The sequence below is a fragment of the Plasmodium chabaudi genome (genome assembly GCF_900002335.3).
Source record: "Plasmodium chabaudi chabaudi strain AS genome assembly, chromosome: 4".
NCBI classification, from domain to species: domain Eukaryota; phylum Apicomplexa; class Aconoidasida; order Haemosporida; family Plasmodiidae; genus Plasmodium; species Plasmodium chabaudi.
Window position 1 is genome coordinate 396,571 of NC_030104.2, and position 24,662 is coordinate 421,232.

The following is a 24,662-nucleotide window of genomic DNA, read 5'->3' on the forward strand; positions in this document are numbered from 1 at the left end:
ACAATTATACAAAAAGAGAAAACAAAGATGGGAAAGGTGTACCTTTTTCCAGTTTAATAATTGTTATGGATCTTAGTAATACCAACTGGCATTTGTTTTTGTGTTTTATTGCTCATTAATATGTATTGCTATTTTTTTATTTATTTTATATAGCTTTATAAATGTGCTTATGCTCCATTTATTGTAACATTTTTTTGTGACTGATTATTGTTTCCGTTATTTAGTAGCCACACTATCATATGCATAATTTGTAATTCCCCTTTTTTAATACAAAATTAAGTAAAAACTTAAAATGGATAATTATATTTTTCTTTTACCCTTACACGATTTAATCTGTTAATTTTTTTATAACACTCTCATTTTTTATTGTAATAATGTGAAAATAATTAATGAATAATTTAAATAAAAAAAGGAAATACATGGGATGTTTTTTTTCCCGTTTCATAATATATATGCTCTAATGGAAGGAATGAAGATCATATAAATAGGAGTATATGTAGGATATATTATTTATTTTTTTTTTTAATTAATATCAATAAAATTTGTACAAATTTGACAAAAGAAAAAATACACAAAAAACAAATAAATGTGTATTATATGCATTTTTTCTTTAAGCAAAGTTGAATATTATTTTCCTATTTTAATTTTATGAACATTTCAAAAGTGTATAATTGTAGTAATATATATGTACTTTTGGAAAAATGAAATATATTGTGATATGATATTCCTTCTTTCGCTATTTTAAGAAAGTAATAAGTGTCATAAGATTATGGCATTTTTGAAATAGCTGTTAACGTATATTTTTTTTATAAATCGTATAAAAATATAATATAAATAGTTACAAGGTGAAAGGCTTATTCGCACAGATAATAAAGATATACACAAATAAATATACATATACATATGTGCGAACTTTAATGAGTACTATAATTTTTTTAAAGAAATGAAAAGTATTAAAATATTGAACAGGTATGTTACAAAAAATAGAAAGTATATTATGTACATAAAATAGTTATTTTTGTGTGTACTTGCCGGCAGAAAGCTATTTATGCATGTACATATCCTTCTTTGCTTTATTCGTTTTTCTTTATGCTTTTTCCCCTTTTTAAACACCCACAGAGAACGCCGAAATTTCAGTACCTTGGTTTCCCTTAAAAAAAAATGGCAAAATCTTAGCGCATACATAACAAAGGACAGTGATATGTCCCATTGGAGGGAGTTAAATTCTAAAATGTCTGAGATAGAAAGCTTAGTACAAAGTCATGAAAATTCAGAAATTAAAAAAATAGATTGGAATAAATGGAATGAAAAAATAAGCAACAAGGAATTGCTTTTATGGTATATAAAAAAAAAATGAACCAAATAATTATTGCCTGTACATGCGTGTGTATCATTTTATGTATTATAAATTCTGACTGTGTACATAATATTTTTTTCCTTTTTGAAAAAATGCAGTATGAAAAACTTTTACGATAATCAAATGAGTGCCTTGGAAGCGATGGAAGAAGGAGAGAAAAAAGAATCGCCAACAAAAAAAAATGACGAAGATAAATTATTTGAAGAAGCATTAAGTAATTGTAAACAAGCAGAAGAAACATCAGCTAAGCTTTTAATAGATGGTGCTAAAACATTATGGATATGTTTTCATAATCCATCGGTAAATAATTTAGATAATAATGAATGGATAGAAAGTGATAAATATTGGCAAGCCTTTGTTGAAAAACATGCTACATATAATTTGAATAGTAAAAGTTTAGAGCCGGAAGATGAAGAAAATAAAAATTTAGAAAAAAATGAATGGCATAAAAAAACAACGAAATTTAATGAAAGAAGTGATACTCCTATTTTATATGATTATATGATTAATTTACCATCTTGGGAATATTATGATATTAATAGAAGAGTTTTTCTTGAAAATTTGTTATACTTTTTATTGCGAACTGGTTTAAGTTACAAATTTTTTCCTGAACTGTTCAGGTGGAAATGGAAAACTCATATAGAAGATTTACGATTCCAATTTTTAGATATAGCACAAAAACGAAGAAAAAATTATCAATTATCTACAGCTAAAAGAGAAGTACCATTAGAATTGCAACCATCAGATTACGAACATAAAGGGGAAGAATATCATTTGAAATTATTAAACCATTTTAAAGATTATCAAAATTTAGTACTATCAAGACTAATGTCTAATTATATATTTTTGTGTGATCCATTTATTCCAATTCAATCGAAAGAAGGATTAAATAATATTTTAAAAATATATGAAGGTGGGAAATTATATAAGCTTAATAATGATAATGTAAATTGTTTATTTTATTTACCCAAAGACTGTGATGAAAGTGGTACAAAAATTATGTACAAACCATTGGATGCGTTGACAAACTTCTATTCATATTTGCAAAATAAAAATATAAAATTAAATGATACTTACTATAGACTATTACAAATATTTACACAAATATTACAAGAAAGAGGTTCATATTGGCTAAATCTACCAAATGAAAATATTCCTGATTCATTTTTAAGGAGATATAATAAAGATGATTCATTGTATCCAGTTTATGCTGAATATGTTTCAAAATTAAAGGAAGAATTTTTAAATAAAACAGAAATTCCTTTGGATAACTATACTCAAGAAATTGAAATTATTGAAGAAAAATATAAAAATGAATGTAAATTTTTTGATAAATTTGTGCAAACTTTTTTACCAGATGACATTTCTATGACATATGAAGACAATACCCCTGACTTATCAAAATTAAATGAAAGTCAAATTAAAAAATTATTAGACGAAAAAAAAATAAAAATAATTGATGAACAAACTAATCAACCACTCAATGATCCACTTACTATTATGGAATACATAAAAAATCAAGAAATTGAAAAACAACAAATTAAAGAGTTTGTTAAATCTCTTTCATCGTAACTCGTATATATTTTTTTTTTTCATAAAAGATAGGATATGCTGTTGCTCATTTGTTTTATTATGAGTATTTTTTGAAGCACTGTATTTGTTTGCATATCTGTAATGTAAGCCCGTTTATTTTAGTAAAAAGGGCCAAATAAAAATCAGTGTACATATGTATATGTGCCTAATATAACAACTTTATGATCTTAAAAAATCTTGAAACCAAATAAGTTTTATTCCATCCGCAGGAATGTACTTACGCCCACACTGTGGGAGTGGTACTTTTTTAGCTCGTTATTTATATGTACATAAAACAAACAAAAAAATGCACACACATTAAATAAAATGTAAAGCTGTGCCGAATGAATTAAAAATATATTAATTAAAAGAAATAATAAAATTGATAAAATAATTGCTTATTTTTCTTAGCAATGTAACACAAAAAAATGAACAAAGCAGGCAAAATACAAAATATATAGGTCAAAATAAAATAAAACAAATAAAAATTATGAACATTATGAACATTGTTAAGATTATTTGGGGAAAATAGCCATGAGCTAGCCAAAAGATACGGAATAAAATGCACACATTCCGTAATTAAGACAAAAAAAAAAATTTTAGCTAGCTCTCTATTTTCCTCTTATTTAATATGATTTTCAAAAGTTAGCAATTTGTGTTTACTTAATTGATCTACATTTTTCGATCTGATGTTGATGAAAATCCTTGCTTAGCAATAAAAAATCAACGACAAATGGGCCAATAGCTACCTCAGATTGAATGGTAATATTTTTTTTTTTCGGAATAAATGGATAAATTCTTTTTTGTATTGCTGACTTGTTAATGTCATAATAATTTTTTTGACTAATGTAATGATAAGCCCTTGTTAAAAGGTCATTCAAGCATATAATGAATTTGAATGAAAATTTGTAAAAATCATATATAGATTGTAATACAAATAATGAGACATGAATTTGATGAGCAAATGATCTACTACTTGCTTTCCTTTTATTTAATAAAAACAAAATTGAACTTATTAGTTTGATATCAAAATACATATAAAACATTGAAGAGTAGCATATGGATACTAATGCTAAATCTGTAAATGTGTGTAACTTTTTAAAAATATTTAATTTTAAATTATTATATATTTCTATAGGAATATCAATGTTTAATTTAATTATAGACACATAAAATAATGTTAGATTTCTTGAGTCTAAGTAACTTATTACATGTTTTTTTTTTTTAATTATATTTAAAATAAAATATTCATCCCGTATTAATAATTTCCCGTATGCATGTAACAACATTGCTACATTCCCATTTTCTAACATGTGTTCTTTTTTTATAATTCCCTTTTTAATTATATCAAATATTTTATATTCTCTTACATTCCAGTTTGCACATGCATTTGCTATTATAGCTAGTTCTGGAGGTTGAAATAAATTATAATGCTTTTTCATATAAGAAAGCAAACACGAAATTAGTGTCTTATTATTTATGTTACATTTTGAATAAGCATTTGTAATCATAACAATTTCAATAGGTTTAAAATTATCAAATTTATGAAATATATATTCTAATGATTTATTAAACAAATCAAAATCTTTTATATTTAATTTGGAATATGCATTTAATATATTGGCTAGCTCTTGTTCATTAAATTTGTTAATATTTTTTTTTATTTTATTAATTAATATGCTATATAATTTTGTATCATTTGGATCTAATTTTGAGTATGCATTGCATATGTTACTAATCGATTGATAACTTAGTTCATCGATTTTTTCATAAATAATTTTTTCAAAATATTTAAATAAATTATAATCAATGTAGTTTAATTTAGAATAACAATTTACTATTTGTGATATATCAAAACTGTGCATATCTTCTACTTTATAATTTTGGATATAAATTGCGGATGATTTCATAAATGCTTTGTTTAAAAAATGGACTCTACCAAAAGAATTTAAAATTAAAGCTAGCCATCTTATACAAAAAGTTTTATATATATTTTTTATTTTTAATATATCTATTAACTTTATGCTTAAAATATTCCAAAAGTTGGGATTCCTATAATTATATATAGCTAGCTGGTTGCATATTAAAGAGAGTGACATAAAATATTCTTTACAATTTATATAATCATGTTTTACATTTAAGCTTTTTATAACTTGCATACTTGAATAATTTAAAATGAGATCTAGTTCGTTCGTATCTGTACAATGTCTTTTATTTAAATTCTCATTTTGATCCAATTCAGTTAGTAAAAGTTCTTCTTCACACTTTTCCTTATTATTATTTTGTGTGTTTTTCACATTTTGCATATTTAGAATATTTTCTATTTTATTATTTCTATTATTAGATAGACTTACAAATGGGTGTAAATTAGGATCTTCATATATTTTATCACGTCTCTCTAAAACGATATTTTCATTTTCAATTTGATGACAATTATTAATATTACTTTCAATAATAGGATTGGTTTTTTCTTTATAAATTTGTTCATATAAGTTATCCTTAAATTTATTGTGTTTCAAATTTTTCCATTCTGAATGTTCCCAACTTGAGTCAAGCTTATTATTTATATTTATTTTTTTTATCGATTTTTGTGCGTTTATTAGTCTTAAATATATATGCTTTAACATTTTTTTATTTTATATATCAACTAAAATTGAAATGTTGCCAATTTTCAAAAAAATATTTCATAAGAAATATCAATAGGTACATATAAAAGATTTTAAAAAAAAAAAAACGGTATCCTTATTTTATCAAATGCTTCTCCATGGTCACATAGAAATCTGAAAATTTATCCTTAAGTGATGAATACCACCAAAAATGAAAGTAGAAAAAAGAAAGAGAAATGAAAAATGGGTGACAAAAATAAATCCATATACATAGAGCATGCATATGTAGATTATATAATGAATATAATATTTTCCTCACTAAAATAAAAAATAAATTTTATAAATTATTTATATTCTTTGGACAAAGCAAATAGCTAGTCAGTCGCTACATTTGATATTATATATTTTCACATGTGTATATTTGTTGCTTTTTAAGGGGCTGTGGGGACGATTATGCATAACAAATTATGCTTTTTTAATTTATTCCTTTTACTTATACATTTATTTTGTTTATTTGTTTATTTGTTTATTTTTTTATTTTTTTTTTTTACGAGCATTATCATATACCAACCCGTTTTTCTCATCAATTTTAAAGATACCTATTTTTTACTTTATACTTTTGTGATAAAAAAAAAATAATTTTTTTGTGTGTAATCCCAAATTTGGGGCTTGTAAAAATGGGTAATAAATTAGAAAAATATTATATTTATATATAGCTAAAATGGGAATAAAAAAAAATAATAAATTTATAATATTACCATTTTGAGAGTTGCATTCCCGGCGCTCTACATTTCCGTCGTTTTATATTCATCATATGTATAAATGGAAAAATACAACTATATATTGATAATTATTTTTCTTTCTTTAAGGTAAATCATTTTACAATCGAAGTACAAGACTGTGGTGGGGCCACTATCACTTAAGAATAGGAAGTAGGTTACAAGTAAGACTAAACAAGGGAGTTAAATTTTCTAATTTTCAGCATATAGGACGATTCATTGAATTTGCAAGGTATACCAAAAAAGGAAAAAATTAAAAATGTATATATATATTTGCTACTAATATGGAAAAAAGATAAGCATGCATTATATACGTTGAAATGTCTGAAGTATTATATGCATGCTTGGCTGATTTTTTTTTTTTTTTTTTTTTAAGAAATTCAAAATCGTTACGCGCTGCAACACTAAGCAAATGTCTGCGACGAAACTTTTGGGGAACAAATTTTTACTACACAGGAAAACCGAAAACCGATCAAAATCCTCAGCAGATTTTAAAAAATTCCCAAGATGAAGGTAAAAAAATGATTATATTTACACATGCATTTATATTGAAACTGTTTAAGCTTATTAAGAATTGAAAAATATATTTTGCACACACATATTTGTATATGCATTTTTAGGGGGATACATATATGCCGTTGAGAAAGGTAAAATAACACCATCAGATATCGAATTAAAAAAGTTGGAAAAAGTTTTAGGTGTCCCTTTAAGGAGAGAAAAGCAGAAAAGTCTGCTTAGAAGGTTATAATGTTTTTAACAACTAGCTATTGCTTTGTTTTTATTTTTTTTATTTCATTTTTTTACTCCATTTATCACTTCCGTTTTAAACACAACTCTTATAAGACTTACTATTATTTTATTTTTTATCGAATTTTAAAAAAAAAATAAAACATAATTTTATAAAAATAGTTATATAAGAATAAATATACCTACTTATGATAGCCAATTAGTTCAAATTTGTCAACCTCATAAATTAAGGAAAATAATTTTTCAAAATATGTATGCCTATACAATTATATATTTCTATAATAATTTTTATAGCTAAATTTTTTAAAAAAAAAAAAAAAAAAATATATTTTTTTATAGTTCTCTTTTAAATTGAACAATATATGGAATGAAAAATAGGAAATAATTTTGTGAATATTTATATTATATTATTTTTATTGAATATATAACAAAAAAACTGTAAAAATATAGTTAAGGAAAAATACAAAGTGATAAAATAAATGTAACATAAAAATTGTATATACCGCAACGAATGGAATGCGCAGAACAAAGCGCGCAAAAAAAAAAAAAAAAAAAAAAAATAATAGTAAAAGAAAAATATAAATAAGGCCATAGAATAAAAATAATATTCCTCAAAAAAGGGACTAAAATATGTTTCAGGAAAAGGCATAATTAATTAGTACTAGCAGATATATACCTATGAAATAAATAATTAAAAAAAAATAAATTTCCAAATATGAAAAATATCCAGTTTAATTTGTAAAAATGCATATGTGTGTAAGAACGACTGAGTAATAATAGCACATAATATACATTTATGTGTGCGTATACTATTTTTATATTTTCACAATTCCATATTTTCATATATGGTTAGTATGGGTAGGCGAAATTGAGAAAGGTATATCAAAAAACGAAAGGGAAACAATTTTCAAAGTACAAAACTATATTAACCTTATGATACTTATGAAAAACTTCAAGTAATAAAAAATGAATAATGATGTAGAGAGAAGGGAAGGGGAAGAGGAAGAAGACCCCAATGATGTTTTTTTATATAGTAATGAAACAAATCAAGATTCAGAATTTTGTAATGTTTTATGTATGTTCATATTTTTTATGGCATTATTTATTATTATGGTTACAGCTGTTGATAATACTGTACCAAGTAATAATAATAATAATGACACTAGTGGGCATTTTGAAAATGGAAATTTTGAAAGTAGAAATATTTCAAATAATTTAAGTACCGATGAAGTAATTAATAATTTTTTAGATAATGCTATAATACAAAGTTTCGATTTTAAAGGAGTTTACAAAATAAAAAGAAAATATAATTCACTCCAAAATGTCGAAGACGATTATATGAATATAAAAAGTATAAAAGAAGACGATCAAATTTTCGAGGGCAAAATAGTTACTTTAAAATTGGCCCTGCAAAATGTTACTAAATCCTTTTTGTTTCTTCACTTTTACCCAACCAATGTTAATGTTGGAGAAGTGGAAAGCGACCAAGCTAAGGCAGGCGTGAAAAAAGAGCAAACGAATGGAGGCGCGAAAAACGTGCAAACGCAGGGAAGCGCGAAAAACAGTTGGACTGACAAAGGGGGAGCAAACTATAATTTAATTCATGAAAAACGAAATAAAGAAAATGAAAAAAAATTCGAATATATTGGAATGATAGGTGTAAATGTAAATGGAAATAAAAATTATATATTTAATGGAAGTGGATATAATATATCTACATTTTGTAAAAATGAATCTGAAACTAATTGTATATGTAATTATACTGCAAATATAAAACAAAACACAAAAATAAATCAACTAACATCTGCTCGAGAAATAGAAGAATCCTATTTCTATTCCCTAAAAAAATATATAATAGATGAACAAACATATTTTAATAATAACATTAACGAAAAGTATAAGCAGTACTATAAAAAACGTATGGAGGCTATTTCGTCGTATGTGGATAGTGATGGTGATAGTGATGGTGACAGTGGTAGTGACAATGATGGGGCCTCTCATTTAGGTCCGTCTTCTGGTGAAGGGGATATCAAAAATGATGAGGCAAATTATCATGGAGTACTATCATCAAGTGATTGTAATATCGAAATAAGTCTTGAAGGATATGATGAAGATAATTCCTATTTTTCAAGAAAAGTTACAAATTTTGTTTTAATGTTTAATATAAAATCATTAATTGAACTTGGATTATTTTATAAGCAAATAAAAACTAGTGAGAATATGAGAAATACTTCAAAAGTATCTATAATATCAATTTGCTTAAATTCGTATATTGAAATATTTGAATCATTACTTCTTTTATATCAAGTTTTATTTTCAAAATTATTATTAACTTCTTATATGGCAATGATTATATTAAAATTTTTATTATATACATTTATGGAAATTCGATATATTTTAATTATTTGGAAAGCAAATAATAGTCATCATTCAGCAAATAATAATTGGGAATATATGCAAAGACAATTAAGTATTTTATATAAATATTATTATAGTTTTGTATTACTATTAATTGCAATTTTTTATTATATATTTCCATATTTTCCATATTTAATATTACTTATATATCTTTGTTGGGTACCACAAATATGTTTAGATATATGGAAAGGTCAACACAAATCAATCAGTTTAAATTTTGTTTTTTTATTATCTATATGTAGAATATTTTTGCCAGTATATATTTTTTTATATCCATATAATATTTTTCAGCTAGATATATTTTCAAATGTTGGTGATTTATCAAATTCGACTTTTAGTTTTCTTATTATTTTTTTTATATCATTACAGCTACTATTTATGTATGCTCAAAGAATATATGGTCCTAGATATTTCTTTAATACAAGTTTACTTCCACATGTCCATAATTATTATCAAAATCTGGATCCCAATTTTGAAGCAGGAATACCAGAATGTGTTATATGTATGTATAACATTATATTAAATAATACAAAATATTGTGTCACTCCTTGCTATCATATTTTTCACGAAAAATGTTTACAACAATGGATGAACATTAAGATGGAGTGTCCAACTTGCCGTGGCCCGCTCCCCAACTTTCCTTAACCCAATACGAAGTACTTCTACTGACACACCCTTGGTGATTTGAAATTTTTTATTCGATTTATAAATTGAGCAGAGGCGACTGTGAACAGACCTTTCCCAGCCTCTCCCTACCCAATCAGGGCGCGATGAATTTGATTCGTGTCGTTGCCATACACATGCATAACCTCGGACTTTAATTCGGGGGTTAAAAAACAGTAAGAAAGAAAAATCGAGATATTTTTATTTATCTTTTTTTCTACACTACCCATTTTAGTAACTATATATGGAATATTTTTTTTTATAATTTTGATTATATCTTCATATTTATTGGATATATTTGTGATAAAAAAATTTTTTAACAGTTGTATAAAAAAAATAAGAGTACTGTTAAAAACAATGGATATGTCTTTTTCCATATTACATTCGTTATTTTTCCAATTTTCGGAATATATATAATTAATATATTCTAAAATATTATAAAAATAATTATATATTTCATTGTTATTTTTATTTTTTGTTAATAAACATATATTTATAAAATTCGTGTATTTCGATAAATTGCTTACAAAATTTATACAAGCCTTTTCTAAATATATTTTATTTTTAAATAAGGAATATATTCTATTTATAAAAATAGAAAATGTATGATCATCCAGTTTTATCGCCATTTCGTTTTCCCTTAACAGTTTGTCTTTTAATTGAGGGTTCCCATTTTGTAATGTATTTTTTTCATTGGTAATGGAAATCCCTTCTATTGAAATGTGTCTAAAATATGAATATAAATAAAAACGAGATAAAAGTAAAAAAGCTGTATCTCTAATATCTTTATCATTTGAATTAATTAAGGTAATAATTTTTTTAAAGCAATTTTGGCTAATTTTTTTTTTTTTATTTTTTTTATTTTGGCTAGCTGTAGAAATAGCTAGTTCTTCATTCCAGCCAGCCGTTAAATTTAATACAATAGTTAACACACTTTTAAGGATATCTATATTTTGTAAATTTGAAATAAAATAAAATATATCATCCAAAATAGTGTTAACAAAAAGTAATTGAATTTGTTTATTTTTTAATGTATTTATAAAAAAGGATAAATAATATGTATTAACATTTTTTTCAGCATAATAAAATAGCTCGATAATATAAATAATAATATTTAATAAATATTTTATAAACTTTTTTTCCATCATATTTAATATATTAGGACTAAGTGCCAAATTAGATAGAATACCAAATAAGTTGACAATTTCATATTTTTCTTTACACATGTCTATTATTTTTTTTTCAATTTTATCTTTTTCTTGATTTTTTTTAAAGTCTTTACAATTTTGAGAACTAATAATATATTGCTTGTTAATGTCAAATTTAGATATTTGGTCCGACTCAATTATTTTATTTCTGATATGTTCATATTTTTTTTTTCGTCCTTCATCATATGTTTCCAACTCCTTTTGTATATAATTATTTATAAGAATAAAAAAATTCTCTAATGCGATGTCGTAATTTTGAAAAATATCTTCATCAAAATGTTTCCTTGCATTAGCATTTTGTGAAATAGAATGTAAAAAATATGCACATTTTAACTTATCAAATTTCGTTCTTATAAAATAAAAAATTAAAATAGGTTTTACACATTCAATACAAAAATCGGAATAATAATAATTTTTATTTAGCACAATCATGATTATGTCAATTATTGTGTTACTACATTTTATTAAATTTTTAGACACGTAGTTTTTTTTCGGATTTGTGATGGTAGGTCCTTTCTCATCCCCCACTCCCACATTTGTTGACAAAATGTCTATCCCAATTTGCCGATTTATGTAAATCATTATTTCTTTTATTTTCTGAATAAGAAATACTAAAAAGGTGACCCCTCTAGAAATATGTTTTGTCTTATCCGCTGAAATTTTTTCATCAGTTTTTTTTTTATATAAGTATGAGCAAAACTTTAACCTTTCGAGTTCATTTTTTTTTACAACTTTTTTAATATTCTTTAATTCGGTTAAAAATGCTTCTTCATTTTTGATTATGTCTACATTTTCGAGTCTTATAAATATATCCTCGATATTCTCAGAACTGGTCACACATCCAACATCCGAATTAGATGATGTATATTTTGTTTGATCAAGGACGATAAGTTTGCATTTGTTTGTTAATTCCAATAGTTCAGTATCATAATTATTAAATGACATTGCCAAATTAAAATTATTTAATGCTTTATCGAATAATAAAAGTTTGTAAAATGAAAAACCTTTTCTAAAATATGCTTTAAAGAGTATATCTTTGCTTATAGAAAAATTTGAGCTAAACAAATTGTAGTAGTCAATAATTTGATTACAATTTTCAATGGCTTGTTCATATCTATATGTTTTAATATAACATAAAGCTAAATTATTATAAGCCTCTAAATAATCTTTACATATATCAATTACATTATTATAACATTCAATAGCTTGTATATATTTTTTTTCTTTAAAATATTTATTTCCATTTAATTTTATACGATCTGCAATTTGTTTTTTTTCTTTTCTTTTTTGAATATCATCATCAATTTTTTTTTCTAAAATTTGAAAATTTGGATCTTGTTTAGGTAAACATAATGTCTTTTCATCTTCATCAAATGTATCACTACTTGGTTCATAATAAGCCCATTTTTCATAACTTGTAATTTTATTATTATTTTGTGATGAAGCTAAATATTTATTCCATATTTCTCGTCTTTCATTTCGTTTATTTTTTAAAATTTTATAATTTTCAACTTTATCAAATAATTCTTTTTTTCTTTCGTCTTTACTTATGACTGCATTGTTGCATCTTTTACAAAAATCTAATTTATAATTAAATTCGACTAAGCATGATTTACAAAAATATAAATAATTGTCTTTATCGCCACCTCCTCTATTACCCATTAGAAATTTTTCTTTTTCTTTTTCTTTTTGTTCTTCTTCCTTTATTTCTTTAGCTCGTTTTTCAAGACTTATTCTTTTTTCTTCTTCTTCAATTTCTTCTATACTTATTTTCCCTTCCAATAGATTTTTTATTTTTAACGTAACATTATCAACTCGGTCTAAGAAGTTGTTTATATCGTCATCCTTAGGAACGCAGTAATTTATTTGGCTGCCCTTCATTTTGGCCAAGTTAGGGATGCAATCATATACAAAATTTTATTTTCCAATTGTAAAGGTTTAGTCTTCCTTTTTTTATACATATGCTTATGTTTAATTATATAGAGAAAATGGTGATACCCTTTTGTCTGCCTATATTCTTTATATATATAAAATGCCGAAAAAAATAAACTACTTTTAACACTAGTCTAGTACATTACATATCATTCAAAATGAGATCTATTTTGTAAAGAAAAAAATAATAAAGCATGATAAAGGACAAAGGTAGAAATATTTTATTTTCCAATCGTAGGACATAAATATGAAAGCATTTTCCATGCTATGCATATACACAATATAATATAATTTTTTTTTGCCATAGTATTACATAAAATGTATAGAGAATAGTTTTTTTTTTTTTTTTATTCGTCTTTCCCTTTTTATACTGGTACATATAAAAAGGACACAAAAATATTTAGGATGTTTTTATTTTTCATTTTTCGATTTACACATATAGGGCATATATTTAAAAAAAAACGGTATTTGCAAAAAATTGGAGGAAAAATATTTCCCCCTATTTTATTGTGTCCTTACTTTAATAAAATATTATTTATTTCATTTTTGCACATTATAAATTTTACATAAAATTATATATTTTTCATTTTTCAACGTGTTAAAAAAATTAGGTAAGCACTGGGAATTTTCGAGTGGTGAGTGCACGGCCGCTCGCCCAGTTTGCCATCGGACCTCCATGTAGAGTAAACATAATTTGAAAATGGCCGGAAGAATAATTTGAAAAAAATTTGAAAAAATTTTGAAAACAATTTGAAATAATCGAAAAAATAAGCGTTATCAAAAAAAGAAAACATTTGAGGGGACCCAGTTTAACTTCACAAACTAAATAACACACATATCCCCATATAAATAACAAAATAAATCAAGCTAAAAAAAAAAAAAAAAAAATTTAAGTATAAAATATCCAAATAAAAAAGATTTACAAATTTTCAGAAAAATGGCAAATGAACTAGCAGAAAGTATAAAGCTCTTGAAAGAGCTTATATGTAATTATCATGATGTTAGTGAAAAAGAATTGAATAAAAAAACGAATGATGATATAATGGCTTTGCTTAAATTTACAGAAGATATAAGTAAACCTAAAGGAGGAGATATAATAAAATATAAAGAATTATTAAAAAAGTTAAAACAAGTATTAATACATTTACCATCTGCTGATCCATTACTTCCTATATGTAAGAAAAATGTAAATGAATTATATTTGGCAAGAGAAATATTAGAAAAGGGAGTGATAATATCAGTAATGGATAATGATATAAAATCTTTTACTATATATATGGCTCAATTATTTATTTATTACTTTGATTTTAAAAATGTATTACAAAAAAGTGCTAAGCAAAATGCCATTTTAGGAGTATACCTACTACATTTATTATCTTCAAATTCGATTGGTGATTTTCATATGACCTTGGAAATTATATCGATAGAAGATCAGAATGATCCATATATAAAATATGTATTAGAGTTAGAACAACATATTATGGATGGATATTTTCATTATATATTAACAAAGAAAGATGATATACCATTATATTTATATTCCATATTTATGGATCGATTATATGACACTATAAAATATAAATTAGCTGATTGTATTTTCTCTTCTTCAAATTCGATTAGTTTATTATATACATGTGAATTACTAAAATTGAAAGATGAAAATGAGCTTTATCAATTTATTACAGAATATAATGAAATAAAAACTGCACAAGGTGAAGATAATCTTATATGGGAAATAAAAGATAATAAAATATATTTTAAAAATCAAATTGAGCATGCTCAGGAACTTCCCTCTATAGAAATTATGAATAATATCATTGGTTATGCTACCGAATTAGAAAAAATCGTTTAAAATTATATTTTTCATGTATACCTGATTTTGCATATATGCATGTGCAATAGTGCGATTTAAATGGATCTAGACGATACACATTTCCGTCTTACACTTATTAAATGTTTTTCTTTTTCGTTCATTGTACATTCATGATTGTGCCATATCTTGTTGCCCATCTTGTCATTGACAAAATGGTTACTAAAAACTTTTATAACTAATATCGACCTTAAAAATTTTAGTAAACGACAACTAGTTGTAAAACACATTTAATCATAACAAGGTGTGTGGAAATAAATAAAATTAAAGAGAGATAACATAAAATTTTATTCAATACAATAGTATTAATTCTAATAGTTATTGCAATAAAATAATATGAATAAGTATGTATGTGAGCATTTATATGGACATATACATGTACACATATACCTGTATATGTATACACCTGAGTGTATATGCATCTGCTCGTTCATTTAAAATGGTTTTAATAAAATAAAAAGAATAGACATTTAAAAAAAAGCGCTAACATTCAAAATAATAATGTAAAAAAATGTAAAAAAATGTAAAAAAATGTAAAAAAAATGTAAAAAAAAATATAAAAAAATCAAAATATTGTAAATATGATCCTAAATGCAAATTGAGCTTGGGGATAGACCAATCTTTTTTGCAAATTTTATGTGGATATATATTTTCTATATGTATAAGAAAAATCAAATAAAGCAAAGAAAGGAAACAGGCAAAATATAAAAATATATATATAGCATAATGAATAATAACAAATCCACAAACACAAGAATGATGTATACAAATTTAAGTACCTAATACGTACCCATATATAATAGCTATACCCTCGTTTATATCCTTAATTTCTAATTGTTTACGTGCATGTAATACACACATTAATATTAAACAATTGAAATAAAGATTAAAGTTTTGGAAGCTAAATTAGATTGATATTGCTATCTTATTATTATAATAAAAGTATCCCAAATTAGTATGCTATACCACTGCTTTATTCTGAGCAATTCATTTTATAAATATATTATACACACACACACATATATATGTTTATATATATATGTATAGAAAATATGACAACTGAAATATATTTAGACTTTTTTGGTAATTCTTAAACATTTTTCACACAATTAAAATTTTCCTACATTTTAGAAAAACCATTTTGCTCATCTTTCAATCGTAAAACGGGGATTAACACTTGATATGCCATCTTCCATATTTATTTCAACTCCATTTGGATGTTTACTATTTAATTGGGGCGAACGAAATTCTTGGCCGTTGTCATAATTTTGTTTTGGCAATACTATATTTCGACATGAATCAGACATCTCTTTTATTTCCTCCATGGAAAAGTTGAATAGCTCAGGTAATTTTTCAACATATTTTGGCAACCTTAAAAAGTTTAAAATATTTATATAATTCCCATGAAAATGTGAAATATATACATACACACTTAAGTATGCAAATATGATATAGTACGTTTTCAAAAAAATATTACTTAACATTTGGGTCTCTGATTTCGTCAAAAAATGGGTCTGCCAAGGCCTTAAAAATGGGTTAAAACGGGGTGTGCATGTAAAATGAAAAAATGAATTATCATGCTTTCTCAACATATATAAACTTGCGCATGCTCACTGCTTTCGCTTTTGCTTTTACCTCTATCGCGTTTAGCCTCTTTAAAGGTTCATATTTCAAAAACTGAGACACAAAATTTATAGCATCGTTGGGTGTCCCCTTAGGAAATACCTACAAATATGGGACGCAAAAAAGGAATAAGAATATGTAACATGTTGAAGGATGGAAATTTTGTGGATATATGATCGTCAACAAAAGAACGAAGTGGGTGGGTTATAACTTTTTTTAAATCCTTAGGCTTAACGTTTGGAAATTTTACATCCGCATAATTTGGGTTCATCACCTTCATTTGATCTTCAGTTGGTGTACCTTCAGAATAAAATAATGGAAAGAATATTATTACATTCGCACACACACAAATATGTCAACATATTCAAGATGAATTCCTTGAAATTGTATAGTCATACCTAAAATTTGTATAATTCGAACCAATTGATCGACACTAGATTGTCCTGAAAATATTGGATACCCCAGAACCATTTCTGCTATTATACACCCTTTAAAGTAGAGGAAATGAAAAAAGGATAGATAAGAGTAGGTTGAGAATATGAATGCGAGTATGCATGTAAGTAGAAAGAAGTAATAATTGAATCTATTAATGTAGATACATGCAGATTGTTTTTATTTTCTAGTACCTAACGACCATAAGTCTATATGTGTAGTATAACTTGTGGAGCCAAGCATTAATTCTGGTGCTCTATAAAATCGAGAACAAATATAGGAAACACTTCTTTGCCCAGATATTAAACTTTTTGCACTACCAAAGTCGCAAAGTTTTAATGTATGTGTTTTTGGGTCGATTAATAAATTTTGAGGTTTTAGATCCCTATGACAAATTAATTTTGAATGTAAATATCCTAATGCTCTACATAATTGATAAGAATATAATTTAACTAGAAAAATTGGTAAAAATTGATTATTTCTCAAATAGTATTTCATATATTTATGTACAGTTTGTGGTATAAATTCCATTACGACATTTAAAAATACATTTTTTTCATTATTTTTTATAGCTTCTGTATAATAATAATCTTTTAAATATATAACATTTAAATGATTTAAATTTTTCATTATCATTAATTCACGATTTTTATATTGAGGGTCTTGTAATACTTTTTTTATTGCGACTTTTTCAGAGGTGTCTATACATGTTGCTTCATAAACAACACCAAAACTACCATTTCCAATGATATTTCCTAATTTATAAGCTTTATTTGAGGATTTGCTAATTTCATTTTCTCCCATTTGATAATGTTCATCAATACAAACATTATTTACTTCGATTGAAGTATAATTGTTATCCTTTTTATTACCTACACCATTATTATTTTGTTCAATTTCTTGATATATATTTTTATCATCATCTTTAATGGAGAAGAAAAAAGGGGAAATGTGAAATTTGGGATGAGCAAGCAAATAATAAGTAAAATAAATGATATAACTCGATTTTATAAATAAATTTGTATAGTAAAGAGATAATATCGTAATGTAAGCAACTCAAATGATAAAGAACGCAATGGGGGCTAATATATATACTGCTTCATTCACATATATTTAAGTAATGTGTATGTGTGTACATGCTTATTTAGCTCATGAAAATAAAAGAAATGTAATAAATTATTTTATTTATTTTTTCTTTTATTTATATTAATTTAAAGATATGATTGATATATAAAGCAACAGAACAAACATGTTTTCACTCATAATATTATTGTACAAAGCGTATTCATAAAAATTTGTATGTCTAAGCATGTATTTTTCTTCACATTTTTACCTGTATGCCAATCTTTCATATTTTGTTATTAATTATTTATTATTTTTTTTTTTTTGAAAATTATTATAAAATTTTATAAAAATTCAACAAGCAAAATATTCACACACGTTGTTCAATACTATCAATATATGGATATGCAGGAACCTGCTCATATAATAATTGCTATGTCTTAATATGAATTTTTGTTTTCCTTTGTTCCTTTTATATGCTAATAAATTTTAAGCTAGCAATAAATTTTTTACTACAAAAAATCCTCCTTTATCTCTATATCATACCAATGCGCTAACTACTTAAAGTGTAATCTATAAAATATGAGCATTTTAATAGTATATGTATTATAATAAATAATGTATTACGTTTTAAAAAAAAAATTAATTAAATTCATTTTTTTTGTGTAAAATATATAAGTATGCTTTGTAACATAATTATAATTTTGAATATATTTTTTATTTCTTTTTTTCATTATGTGTATTCTCAGGATTCATAAAATGTATTTTTTTTTTTTATTTGTATTTTTACGGAATGTGGCGGTATTCTCACGTAGCTTAAAAATGTAAAATATGCACATATGTATTATACGCATATAAATATTTTAAGATATTTATTTGTTTACAAACTTGTTTGGGAATTTATATAAAATGGTAAAATATATATGTATGCGCATATGTAACTTATATATTTTTTATTTAATATGTATTCCTTAAAATATTTATTATACATTGCGCATTATTATTGTGTGTGCACATTTAAAGATTGTGAAAATAAAGTGCAATTTTTTTAAGATAAAAAAAAAAATACAAAAAAAAAGTGCATTTTTTTAAAGAGAAAAAAAGAGGAAAATTATGAACGGTGTATAAATTATTACAAAGAAAATAGGGAAACGATACAACGGAACTAGCTAAAAATGGAAAATTGAAAATTTGCTTAAAATTTTTTACATTTTTACATATATCAGCAAGCTAAAACAAAAAAAAACTGTATTGAAATATTATTACGAGCAAAATATGGGTAAAAAGATATAGTGCCTTATATAATGGCTTAGCTATTTACTAAAAAAAAATAAGAATAGGAATAAAAATAGCTGAGCAGTAATATTTATATAATTTATATATAGGAGCACACAAAGACAATTCTCCTAATAATAAACAAAATAAGAATTATTATTACATATTATTTCGATAGGGCTAAACAAACTAATAAATAACCAAAGAAATTTGTGAGGGAAAAATGGATATGAAAAATTAAAAACGAATATGAGTGCCAATTGTCCAAATTTCTTTACAATGCATATATATTGTTGTAATTATTGTTTTAGCTAGCTAACTAACTAAATAAATATGTACATATTAGTTATTTTCCTTGCTTGTGCATATTTGCAACTAGTCTTTATAACAATTTTGATTGTATATCAAACGGTTTAATATTTTAAAGGCCATTTAATAAAAGTTAATGAACTATTTTATAATTTTCTTTATTATTTGATATACATTAGTCTTTAAATAAAAATATGCAAATTCATATTTTTTATTGAAAATTGGAATATATGCATATACGTAACTATTCTCCTTTCCTATTATGAGAAAATCCTTAACTTATAATATTAAAAAATGTTAACATTGCTAGGGAAATTTTTTCAATATTAAAACAATAAATATATTGGTAGTCAGACATTATATATATTTATTTATATTTAATGTTTCTTTTAGTTGATTTTCGGTATTTGAAATTCTTTTGAAATAGGTTTATTACTAATTATAAAATAAAAAAAAGACGGTGTACGAGGAATGGTATTACATATGTGCACACATAATAATTTTTAATAACCACTGACCATCGTATAATAAGAGATTATATGTTATAGATTTCCATGTGTGTTATAATAAATCAAAGAAAAATATAAAATTAAAAAAATTATATTTACCACTATTACTACTATTATTAATGATAGGTATAATTCGAATTTAATGCGAAAAAAGTATAAAATGGAAAAATATAATATATAATTTTTTTGGCTATATATATATATATATATATATATAATAAAAAATGACTGTATAGCAAATAATTAAATATATAATTAAATAATTTGCTAAATTGCAGCTATAAAAAAGGAAAAATAAAAATAAAAAAAATAAAAAATGTTAGTAAACCAAATTAGTAATATTATAGTAAAAAAAAATTATACTAATAATGGCAAGAAACGATTTAGTAAATAGCAAATGGAAAAGAGGAACAACTATAGTCGAATTAAAATATAATATACGTATATATATATATATATATTAAATTAACGCGTATATATAAATATATTAAGAGAAAAATAAATTTTTTTTTAATGTTGTTTTATTTATGAAAAAAATTAATAAAAAGTTAATAACTAAATAAATAATAAAAATTGTTAAATAGTTATAAAAAATAAAATAAAGTAAAATTAAAAAAAGTATCAAGCAAAACCCATTTAGGCAGAAAAAAATTGAGCAATTATTAAAGTAAACAAATTATTGGGCGGAAGAAATGAGGAATATATATAAATATAAAAAATCGAAGAAAATGTAAAAATAATCAATAAAAAAAATGTATATTTATAAATGCTTTAAAAATTAGTAATTATATCTGTGTGATTTCGTGATGCATAAAACGAAATCAGAAGAATGATAGGGATAGCATTTAGTGAATATATGAAAATTGCAATTACATATATGTACACAAAAAATAATACTAATAAAATAAGTGTGAGGTTATAAGGGAATTATAGGAGGATAAAGGCACGGGTACGGAAGTATAAAATAAGAGGAAGATAAATAAAGTAATACATATGATCACGCAATCCATACGAAAATGCATAAATTCAAGAGTAAGCTCATAGTTATGCTTTTTATGTATAGTATTGCAACAACAGCCATTGTATATCAAAATTACATATTTATAGCAAATTTATTTAAAAAATATCGAGCATTCGAATGGCTATGTACAGATAAGAATTCGGAGGGGGACTTTTTTTTATGTGTAGCTCAGGAAAATTATATTCATTTTTTGCTAGTCACAGGATTAATTATTCAGTTTATATCAGGTTTTATCGGAGGTATATTAATAAATATATTATCAAAAAAGCGGTATATATCAAAGATTGCCTTTATATTTTTAATAATAGGATGGATGTTACTAAGTATATCATTATCATATTCCAAATATTATATGGACAATTATACGCGGCTGCTTATACTTAGTTGGGGTAGTTCACACGCAGAGAAAGCATTTAAAAGAATATCTATGTTATTTAATTTAGCGTTTATATGTTTTGGTATTGGATCTGATAATTCCTATTTGCCAATTATCTACTACATCAACGAAAGATATCCTATTGATGATAATATAATAAAATCAAAATTAGAAGCATCAGAAAATAAATTAAGTGCATTAAGAAATATTTTAAGAAATAAAAATTATATATTAATTAGTGCTATGTCATCTTTAGCTGTTTTAAGTTTATTTGTTGGCAATGTTTTAATTATAGCCTTAAATAAATTTGATTCAGAAAATAATGTTATACTTATCATATCTATGTATGTATTGATATGTATAGCTCCATCCTTTTTTATATCCAATTTGTTAGATCATAAATATAATTATAACCAAAATACAAATAATGAAAATACTATTAAAAATAATGAAAGTAATATAAATGAAAATGAAAATGAGGATGAGGATGATGATGATGACAATGTTACTTCGATAGTGATATCCAATGATGATGATATTAATCGTAATGCAGTTATATCTTCCGAGGCACTTATTTCACATAATGCTATTATTACTCCAAATACGGTTATTTCCCCTAATGTTATTACTGCAACAAATATTGTTATTTCAACTGCAACAGATGCTATGCTTGCAAATTCAAATACGAGTGTCTTAAAATCTGATATGATTGGTATAAGTCCTGGAAGAAATGGAAAAAACAAAAGAAAGAGCTTCATTCATAATAGCAGTGGAAGTAATACTATAATTAATGATGACATTGATGTCAGCATTGTTGGTAATGATTTTACTAGAAATAGGCGAAGTGAATCACATAATAGTAGCTTAAGTGATTTTTATAAAAAAAAAAGTTATGTATCTAGATTTTCCGATCCCAATTTTGAAAACCTTCATTCACCAAATGGTGATATCGAAAATGCCCAAGGTCATAATGTAATAAATATGGATATCGAAAATTATATAAAACAAAATGAAAATAATATAACCCCCAGAAATAAACACATAAGTACGATTTCGTATGGAAAGTCGTCAACTCTAAAAGAGAATGAAGAGAACGGAGAAAGTGGAAAAGTTGGAGAAAGTAAAAAAAATGAAAATTGTGAAAAAAAGGAAAATAATGAAGAAAAGGAAAAAAATGAAAAAGGCGATGAAAAAGATGATGAAAAAACAATGAAAATTATTATTCATCCTTCTGAATCTATTAATAATGAAATTCAAAAAAAAAATAAATTAAAAAATATAAATTTTGAAATATTTAAAAAACAAGTTATATCATCCTGTTATATATTTATTGTAATAGAATTCTTTATTTTAACATTTAGTAATTGCTTTTTTATGTTTTCACTATTTGATATATATGAAAATAGTGTATTTGGAAATACCTTAGATATTTATTCATATATATTGCCTTCCAGTTTTATTATTACATTAATATTTGGTATAGTAGCAGATATAATTAGTATTCATAATTTTATCAGTTTTAATTTAACACTAGGAATAATTGTTTTTATATTAACACTCATTTATTATCAAACAATGAGTGTAATTGTTGGATATATGTCCTTAGTTATATATTTTTTTCATCAAAGTTTTTTTGCCAATCATATGTATATGTATATGTCGACAGTTTTCAAGGAAGACAATTTCCCCATCTTAATTGGTATCGTTAATATGTGGGCCTCGATTGCATTTTTCATGTCATACAAAATACACGAGATTATCAAATATAATAAAAGCAAAATATATGGAAAAATAACAATAGAAGTTATTATTGTTTCTTACATGCTCATATTTTTATTTCACATATTATATATTAAGAAAAAAAATCACTGGAATGACGATGAGTTAGAATATAAAGAGATACAATGTCCCTGCTAAATGATATTACATTTTTTTTATTGTGGGTTTAAAACAACTCAGAACATATTATTGAAGGAATAATATAAAATAAAAATTGCAATCAGTTGTTTATCAAAAGTGTGAGTGACATACTATAACATAATGCAAATCCACAAGATGAAGAAAAAAAATAAATTTTGAAATACGTTAGTATGCTACTTAAAAGGCATTTATATTTGTGTATGTATATATATTTTATGTTATCTTTATTTAAAAATAAAGTGTTTTATGTGTATGTAAATTCGAATAAAACAAATTATCCCGTTACTATGCTTTGTGCGCACATATATATCATATGGATATATATATGCACATGCATTAACGATATTTGAAATAATTCGCAAATTTTTATAATTTCATTTATTTTAAATAATTTTTTCGTTCAACGCGATTTTATTTTTTGTATATATATTACATATATGCATTTTAAACCTGTATTATCTTTTTTTTTTTTAATAACATATTTTAATTAACTTGTATAATACATGGCCAATTTTGTTCAGAAATATAAAACTATTTAACATTATTCATTTTTTTAAAAAAATATGTACTGTTCATATATATATATAAGCTTAAAAAAAAAAATAGCTATAAATAGCTGATGTTATTTTTTTTGAAAAAAAAATATGATATACATTTTATTAAAAAAAATGAGGAGTTTTTGGTCTAAGCGAGCATGGTCTAGTGGCTATGACGTTCGCCTCACACGCGAAAGATCCCGAGTTCGATCCTCGGTGCTCGTACTTTTGCAAAATGCCACAGCAGTATTTTATAAATTGTTGAAATTATAGCATATTATTATTGGTAGGTAAAAATTGTATTATTATGTAAACAACTTTCTTTATTTTATTTTCCTTTCTTATGACAGCTTTTACGAATAAATAATTTTCAGCTATTTTGGCGCTAAAAAATTGGCTCCTTTGAACATACAAATATTTAGTAAGTGTATATATGATACAAATTTT

General features: G+C 24.2%; 8 protein-coding genes and 1 non-coding gene across 9 annotated transcripts; 6 read left to right on the forward strand and 3 right to left on the reverse strand.

Moving 5' to 3' along the window:
• Positions 1-943: 943 nt before the first annotated feature.
• On the forward strand, positions 944-2,929 carry PCHAS_0410700 (ATP synthase F0 subunit d-like protein, putative; the record flags this gene model as incomplete). Its single annotated transcript, XM_016799996.1, has 3 exons — positions 944-969; positions 1,120-1,338; positions 1,456-2,929. 3 exons carry the CDS (start codon positions 944-946, stop codon positions 2,927-2,929), a joined length of 1,719 nt encoding a protein of 572 aa, XP_016653296.1.
• A 659-nt stretch (positions 2,930-3,588) lies between these two features.
• PCHAS_0410800 (heptatricopeptide repeat-containing protein, putative) lies at positions 3,589-5,556 on the reverse strand (the record flags this gene model as incomplete). Its single annotated transcript, XM_737782.2, has 1 exon — positions 3,589-5,556. One exon carries the CDS (start codon positions 5,554-5,556, stop codon positions 3,589-3,591), a length of 1,968 nt encoding a protein of 655 aa, XP_742875.2.
• Positions 5,557-6,212: 656 nt separating this feature from the next.
• On the forward strand, positions 6,213-7,062 carry PCHAS_0410900 (conserved protein, unknown function; the record flags this gene model as incomplete). The annotated part of the gene is made up of 4 exons (XM_016799997.1): positions 6,213-6,216; positions 6,405-6,546; positions 6,691-6,827; positions 6,935-7,062. 4 exons carry the CDS (start codon positions 6,213-6,215, stop codon positions 7,060-7,062), a joined length of 411 nt encoding a protein of 136 aa, XP_016653297.1.
• A 965-nt stretch (positions 7,063-8,027) lies between these two features.
• On the forward strand, positions 8,028-10,124 carry PCHAS_0411000 (E3 ubiquitin-protein ligase, putative; the record flags this gene model as incomplete). Its single annotated transcript, XM_016799999.1, has 1 exon — positions 8,028-10,124. One exon carries the CDS (start codon positions 8,028-8,030, stop codon positions 10,122-10,124), a length of 2,097 nt encoding a protein of 698 aa, XP_016653298.1.
• A 107-nt stretch (positions 10,125-10,231) lies between these two features.
• On the reverse strand, positions 10,232-13,231 carry PCHAS_0411100 (tetratricopeptide repeat protein, putative; the record flags this gene model as incomplete). The annotated part of the gene is made up of 1 exon (XM_016800000.1): positions 10,232-13,231. One exon carries the CDS (start codon positions 13,229-13,231, stop codon positions 10,232-10,234), a length of 3,000 nt encoding a protein of 999 aa, XP_016653299.1.
• Positions 13,232-14,219: 988 nt separating this feature from the next.
• Positions 14,220-15,134, forward strand: PCHAS_0411200 (26S proteasome regulatory subunit RPN12, putative; the record flags this gene model as incomplete). Its single annotated transcript, XM_740680.1, has 1 exon — positions 14,220-15,134. The coding sequence occupies one exon, from the start codon at positions 14,220-14,222 to the stop codon at positions 15,132-15,134; it is 915 nt and encodes a 304-aa protein (XP_745773.1).
• A 1,163-nt stretch (positions 15,135-16,297) lies between these two features.
• PCHAS_0411300 (glycogen synthase kinase 3, putative) lies at positions 16,298-18,559 on the reverse strand (the record flags this gene model as incomplete). Its single annotated transcript, XM_016800001.1, has 7 exons — positions 16,298-16,523; positions 16,630-16,676; positions 16,788-16,877; positions 16,987-17,075; positions 17,174-17,263; positions 17,402-18,130; positions 18,541-18,559. 7 exons carry the CDS (start codon positions 18,557-18,559, stop codon positions 16,298-16,300), a joined length of 1,290 nt encoding a protein of 429 aa, XP_016653300.1.
• Positions 18,560-21,378: 2,819 nt separating this feature from the next.
• On the forward strand, positions 21,379-23,676 carry PCHAS_0411400 (apicomplexan amino acid transporter ApiAT10, putative; the record flags this gene model as incomplete). The annotated part of the gene is made up of 1 exon (XM_734678.2): positions 21,379-23,676. The coding sequence occupies one exon, from the start codon at positions 21,379-21,381 to the stop codon at positions 23,674-23,676; it is 2,298 nt and encodes a 765-aa protein (XP_739771.2).
• A 691-nt stretch (positions 23,677-24,367) lies between these two features.
• Positions 24,368-24,440, forward strand: PCHAS_0411420. The gene has a single exon. It is a non-coding gene; the product is annotated as a tRNA-Val (tRNA).
• Positions 24,441-24,662: the final 222 nt, after the last annotated feature.